This window comes from Spinacia oleracea, chromosome 3 (assembly GCF_020520425.1).
Source record: "Spinacia oleracea cultivar Varoflay chromosome 3, BTI_SOV_V1, whole genome shotgun sequence".
In the NCBI taxonomy this organism is placed as follows: domain Eukaryota; kingdom Viridiplantae; phylum Streptophyta; class Magnoliopsida; order Caryophyllales; family Amaranthaceae; genus Spinacia; species Spinacia oleracea.
This window is the reverse complement of record NC_079489.1, coordinates 123,730,627-123,738,133: the sequence shown is the minus strand read 5'-3', so window position 1 is coordinate 123,738,133 and position 7,507 is coordinate 123,730,627. Positions and strand designations below refer to the sequence as shown.

Here is a 7,507-nt window from a genome sequence, read left to right as displayed (position 1 = left end):
AGAAGGTGGGCTTTACGAAATAAGGTTGTGCTCTTATTTCGTTTAGGTACCAAGGTTTGAGCCTACTTCCTAGGCTTGGGCCCAGCTGGCCTGTATTGGTCATTGTAGCTTCTTTGGGCCTTATGGTGGAGATATTCAAGCCCACATCAACAAGCTTAGGCATTCATATTTGTTAAACATATACAGTAGGTCAATCAAAAATTCAAGATTGAACAACAAGAATAACAAATATTCAATTTAACATCTTAAAATTACAAACTTTTGCGTTCGAAAAACTAAAACCTCCGAAAAGTCATAGTTAGGCTTCGAATTTGGGAATTCTGGGTTCGGCCGAAAAATAGTGTTTTTGTCAAAATTTTAGAATGCCTTTTACATGCGGAATTGACACAAAAATCACTCGATTTCGTTGAGTAACGAAGAAACTGCCGAAAAAGTGCGTACATATAATTAAATAAACGCAATTTGCAATTAATTAACAATTACGAAAATTAATCACCCCTTTTAATTCTTTGCAAATTTGTAAAATTTAACCATGTTAAGCAATTATTATGGAATTAATTAGAGGCTCGTGATACCACTGTTAGGTTATGATACATATAAACGAATATAAATCATGCGGAAAAACCATAAACGCCAGGATTCCAAATTAATTGCCACATAACAATTAGCATAATTAGGATGAATACTCTTTGTGAGTGCCCTCCCTTGCTGCCCCCGAACCGAACAAGAACAAGTCTTTAGGACTCCAAGTGTCGTCCCTCCGTAGAAATTCCACAGCACGTCCAGATCCACCTTAAGATTGACCAACTAGAATCACCCTTAAGGTACTAAATTTATTCGGCTATTATGGGCAAAGTGTTTGGCTGAATTTTTTCTCAAATTCTTACCTTTGAATACTTCAAACTCGTTGTAAATTATGAGCCTTGAACTCATATTTATAGGCCATGGAATAAGCAATCGAATCCTACTAGGATACGAATTAATTAAATTAGAATCCTAGCAGAACTCTTATTTAATTAATTTATCTTTTTAGGATTAGGAAATTTAATCATCAATCGAATCCTATACGCTTTAGGTTTCGTATGTGAACACTAACACACACGCACGCACAACAGCCCACGAGGGGCGCCATGCGCGTGCGCACATCCGACGAGGGGCGCCATGCGCGTGCGCACAGCCCACTCGCCACGAAGCCCACGAGCTGCCGCAGCCTTGGGCGCGCGCTGGGCCTGCCTTGCGGTGGGCCTGGCGCAGCCTTGGGCTAGGCGTGTTTTTGGCGCGCGTTTGCCTTGCTGGACGTGGGCCTGGCTTCGTGCTGGGCCTTCGTCTAGCAAGCTCGTCCGATGCTAATTCGTACGACGCGCTTCCGATAAATTTCCCGATTCCGGAATTCATTTCCGATACGAACAATATTTAACATTTCCGATTCCGGAATTATTTTCCGTCTCGAACAAATATTCAATATTTCCGTTTCTGGAATTATTTTCCAATTCCGATAATATTTCCGATTCTGACAATATTTTCGTTTCCGGCTATATTTCCGATTCCGGTAATATTTCCATTTCCGATAATATTTTCGGATACGTACCATTTTTCCGTTTCCGTTTTCAGCTCCTTTCATCCGTTCGCCCGAGTGGGATCTCCCGTTCGAGATAATGTGTGATGCAAGTGACTACGCAGTTGGGGCGGTTTTGGGTCAGCTAAAGGAAAAGGTCTTACATGATATCTACTACGCTAGTAAGACCTTAGATGAAGCTCAGGTTAATTATGCTACTACTGAGAAGGAGCTTCTAGCCATAGTCTATGCCTTGGACAAGTTCCGCATTTATCTGATTGGGCCCAAGGCGATAGTCTATACTGACCATGCGGCTCTTAAGTGTATTTTCTCTCTAAGAAAGAAGTCAAGCCTAGGCTTATTTGATAGATACTACTGCTACAGGAGTTTGATCTAGAGATCCGCGACAAGAAGGGGGCTGAGAATGTGGTTGCAGACCACTTATCTAGATTGAGTTATGATGATGGTAAAATGTCCACACCGATAGATGATTCATTTCCAGATGATCACCTACTTGCACTTGCCAGTCAGTCACCGTGGTTTGCAGACTATGCGATCTACATTGTGGGGTGTATTCTTCCGTCCGATCTCACATATCAACAGAAGAAGAAGTTCCTGCATGATGTTCGGTTCTACTTTTGGGATGATCCACATTTGTTCCGTGATACTGCTGAAGGTTATATGAGCGATGTGTTCCACAATGGGAAGTCCATGGTATAATCAATAGGTGTCATTCTTCACCTTATGAAGGTCACCACGAACCTTCGAAGACTAATGACAAGTTGTCGCAATACGGGTTTTATTGGCCTATTATGTTCAAGGATGCACAAGCTTTTATTATGGCTGGTGATGCGTGCCAGAGGGCCGACACTATCTCGAGGAGGCATGAGATGCCAGAGAACGGAATTCTTGAGGTTGAGGTTTTTTATGTGTGGGGGATAGACTACATGGGACCATACCCATCGTCTAAGGGTAATCTGTATATCCTTGTTGCTGTAGATTATGTGTCCAAGTGGGTGGAAGTCGTTGCCTCACCTACTAACGACGCTAAGATAATCATCTCCTTGTTCAAGAAAATCATCTTCCCCAGATTTGGAGTACCGAGGGCAGTGATCAGTGATGGAGGGTCGCACTTGCATGAGAAGCATCTAGATGCGCTCCTGCGCAAATATGAGGTCTACCACCGTACCGGACTAGCATTTCACCCTCAGACGAGTGGGCAAGTTGAGGTCTCTAACCGGGAGATCAAATCTATACTTGAGAAGGTGGTGGAAAAATCTAGGAAGGACTGGAGCGACAAGCTTGATGATACTCTATGGACGTATAGAACTTCTTTCAAGACACCTATTGGTACTTCCCCGTATCGATTGGTGTATGGTAATGCATGTCATTTGCCGGTAGAAATGGAGTATAAGGCTTATTGGGCGATCAAACAACTAAACATGGATGCTAAGTCAGGCGGTGAGCAGCGGCTACTACAGTTGAGTGAGCTAGATGAGTTTATGTTGCAAGCCTACGACAGTGCCCGTATCTACAAGGAAAAGACTAAGAGATGGCACGATAGTCACATTCTTAAGAGGAAGTTCGCAGTGGGCGACAAGGTCCTACTATTTAACTTTAGACTTAAGTTATTTTCTGGAGAACTTAAGTCTAGATGGTCTGGGCCGTTCACTGTAACCATGGTTAGTAAGTTTGGATCAGTCGAAGTAGAGAACAACAATGGTGAGCGGTTCACGGTTAATAGGCAACGTCTAAAGTTTTACCACGAGGGGGCTACTATAGGAGTGGTTGAGGTTTAACACCTCAACCCTTCCGCCCCATGGTGTGCATATTTGAGGTAAAGAGGTCGAGCGGGACCAAGAAATAAACCAGCGCTTTGCAGGAGGTAACCCGTATTTTATCGCTTAAAGTAGTGTACTTTTGTTTTTGTTTTTTTTGTGTTTTTACTATAGTTATTGGCAATGGAGGCGTGAAAAGAGGGAATTTTACTGTTTGGGCATTTAGTGGTGTGCAGGTTTAAGGCTCCAAGTTCGAAAAAGCGAAAAAATGGCTGAAACGGAGTACTTAATGTTAAGTTATGAATAATACAATAATATAATTTATGCGGAAGAACCATAAAGCTAGAATCCAAATTCATTGCCATATAGTCAATTAGCATAATTTAGGTTACTTACAGTGTGATGCATGCCTTCCCTAGCTGCTCCAGAACCGAACAAGAATAAGTCTTTAGAGCCCCAAACGTTGCCCCTCCGTAGAAGGTCCACAGCATATTCGGATCCGCCTTAGGTTTAACCAACTAGGATTTTTACTTAAGGTTTTATGTATTCGTGTTAGGATGTATTATGTTCTCCCTTGAACACAATGGGTATAAAGAATATGATTTTCAATGTAATTGATGTGTATAATTATGAGGGCCTAGCCTCATATTTATAGGGTAGAAAATAAGGAATTTGAGTCTAACTAGGAATAGAATTTACGAACCCTACTAGGATTTAAATTCTTACTCAATTAGAATTGCAACATTAATTAAACTTTTAATTAAATCAATTCCATTAGAACTAGGAATACTTAATCCAAGGTTACTTGAGAATTAAGCAATCAGACCTTTCTTGGAGTCCACAACGGGCAACGTTGTTGAGCGTGTTGCCTAGGCCAACCGGCAACGTTGTTGAGCGTGCTGCCTAGGCCCAGCCACAGCCGCAGCTGGCCGAAAGCCCAACGTGTTGTGGCCTTGCCTCGGCGGGCCTGCACAGCTTTGCTCGTTAGCTTGGCGCGTCCCTTGAGCTGCTACCTTGCCTACTTGCTTGGTGCGGCCCATGGAGTTGTTGCCTTGCTCGCTGGCTTGGCGCGGCCCATTGGCGCTCCAGCCTAGCTAGCTTGCTAGGTGCGGCCCATTTGCACTGCTGCCTTACTTGCTTGCTAGGCGCGGCCCATGGTGCTGCCTTGCTTGCTTGTCGAGCGATGGGTCGGCTCGCTTGCCAGCTTGTCGATCGTAGAGCTTCCAATTCGTTTTCCGATTCCGGAATCCATTTCCGTTTCGAACAAATATTTACGTTTCCGTTCATATTTCCGATTCCGGAAATAATTTCCTTTTCCAGCAATAGTTCCGATTCCGGTAACCGTTTCTGACAATATTTCCTTTCCGGCAATATTTCTATTTCCGATAATATGTTCCGATGCGAACCATGTTTCCGTTTCCGGAAACATTTACGACTTGGATAATATTAATATTTCCGTCATGAACCATATTTCCGTTTCAGGGAATATCATCATTTCCAGAGTATTCTTTATTTGCCTTTTGGCGATTTCAGCTCCCACTAGAACCGAGATCCGTCATTTCCGAATGTTCATAAATGGAGTACTTAATGAATAATATATTCACTTAAATACTTGATCCGTTCACGTACTATTTGTGTGACCCTACGGGTTCAGTCAAGAGTAAGTTGTGGATTAATATTATTAATTCCACTTAACTGAAGCGGCCTCTATCTAGGCATTCAGTTCACTTGGTCTCACTGAATTATTAACTTGTTAATTAATACTGAACCACATTTATTAGACTTTGCATTAAATGCATACTTGGACCAAGGGCATTATTTCCGTTAGTCTCTCACTTGTCCTTTGTTGCTATCTAGACAAGTGTGCATTTCCTAATTCCTTTGTTGCTTGATGCCTGCTCATGAACATAAGGTAAGAGTAGTCATACTTATTATGTCCAGAGGTACTTCTCGGTTTCAGAGTTCAACTGATTAAATAAACAGATAATCATAGCCTATGATTCATCTCAGCACGGACATGCATTTTTCAGTTTCTAGCTCTTTGAGTAGCCTTGTACAACATTCAGCATCTCATCCTGATTTATGGGAGGACGATCCCAATCTTGTGATCTTGAGGTTAGACTTTGTTTGATAGGTGATTACCTGAGCGTTACCGTTATAGTCTCCTTTTACGGTGTGACGCTTGACAACGTCAAAGTAACTAGTTCTCAAACAAGTAAACTCAAATCACTCAGGTATTGAGGATTAGTGTCTAATAATGTAATGAAATTTACTTATGACAGATTTTCATCTGTTACAGTAAAGTTTCATAGGTCTGTCCGATACTAATATTCTCAAGTAAGTATCTATGCATATGATTGCAACATTGCCATGTCCACATAGTTCAAGAAACAGAACTACTAGTCATCTTGCACTCCAGTCGTCTAGAGTTTTCTATTCGTCCACCTTTATAGAAAACTTCCGACCAGGGACCATTTTCAACTTTTGATATTCAAGTTCACTAGATAGACATTTCTTAGTCACAGGACTGGTCCTGGCCGTCTATCTTGAATATATTGTCAAATTGAAAGGACTCATCATTTAATGAACCACAAAATTAAATGGAAAAATGAATTTTATTCATTTATATGAATGGTTAACCAAAAACGTTTTACAAAGTATTAAATTCTAAAACTTTAAAACATTTATTAAGGACATCAAAGCCATTCTCCAATATGCTTGATTCCCATAGCTGCAGTGTGCGAGTTGCGCTTCCCTTGCGGCAGAGGTTTAGTTAATGGATCTGAGATGTTGTTGTCAGCTCCAATCTTGCTTATCTCGACTTCTTTTCTTTCAACAAACTCTCGTAGAAGGGGAAATCTACGAAGTACATGCTTGACTCTCTGGTGGTGTCTAGGCTTATTTGCCTGTGCAATAGCTCCATCATTGTCATAATATACAACTATCGGTCCTTTAATGGAGGGCACTACACCAAGTTCACCTATGAACTTCCTTAGCCAAATAGCTTCCTTTGCTGCTTCATGTGCAACAATGTACTCTGCTTCAGTTGTATAATCCGCAATGGTGCTCTGTTTAGCACTTTTCTAGCTTATTGCACCTCCGTTGAGGTAGAAGAAAAACCCAGACTATGATCTGAAATCATCTTTTTCGGTTTGGAAACTTGCGTCTGTATAGCCTTTAACAATTAATTCATCATCTCCACCATAGAACAGGAAATCATCTTTGTTCCTTTTCAGGTACTTCAAACTATTCTTGACCGCAGTCCAATGTGCCTCTCCTAGGTCTGACTGGTATCTACTCGTAGCACTGAGTGAGTACGCAACATCCGGGCGTGTACATATCATATCATACATTATTGAACCAATCAATGATGCATATGGAATCCCACTCATTCGTCTACGCTCATCTAGTGTTTTTGGGCACTGAGTCTTGCTTAGAGTCATTCCATGAGACATGGGTAGGTAGACTCGCTTAGAGTCATCCATATTGAACCTTTCGAGAACCTTATTGATATAAGTGCTTTGACTAAGTCCAATCATCCTTTTAGATCTATCTCTGTAGATCTTGATGCCCAGTATGTATTGTGCTTCTCCTAGATCCTTCATCGAAAAACATTTCCCAAGCCAAATCTTGACAAAGTTCAACATAGGAATGTCATTTCCGATAAATAATATGTCATCGACATATAATAATAGAAAAGCAGTTTTGCTCATGCTGACATTCTTCTGGATTTCTTAAGATTCGTCTGCGTTCTTGACGAAGCCAAAGTCACTGACTGCTTCATCAAAACGTATATTCCAGCTCATTGATGCTTTCTTCAATCCATAAATGGATTTCTTAAGCTTTCATACCTTTTTAGCATTCTTTGGATCCTCAAAACCCCCAGGTTTTTTCATAATCACATTTCTGTTAAAACACCGTTTAAGAAAGCGGTTTTGACATCCATCTGCCATATTTCATAATTATAATATGCAGCGATTGCTAACATTATCCAAATAGACTTTTGCATTACAACTGGTGAAAAGTTTTCATCATAATCCACACCGTGGACTTGCTTGTATCCTTTTTCAACCAATCTAGCTTTGAAAACTTCTAGTTTCCCATCGTTCTCCTTTTTCAGTTTGAAAATCCATTCGCTTCCTATGGCTTGGTAGCCATCTGGCAAATCGACCAA

At 41.1% G+C, this 7,507-nt stretch overlaps 1 protein-coding gene across 1 annotated transcript; it reads left to right on the top strand.

The window, feature by feature from the left end:
- Window positions 1-1,655: 1,655 nt before the first annotated feature.
- Window positions 1,656-3,575, top strand: LOC130470041 (uncharacterized). The gene is made up of 5 exons (XM_056839602.1): window positions 1,656-1,760; window positions 1,970-2,269; window positions 2,416-2,534; window positions 2,646-3,277; window positions 3,508-3,575. Exons 1-5 carry the CDS (start codon window positions 1,656-1,658, stop codon window positions 3,573-3,575), a joined length of 1,224 nt encoding a protein of 407 aa, XP_056695580.1.
- The last annotated feature ends 3,932 nt before the right edge of the window (window positions 3,576-7,507 follow it).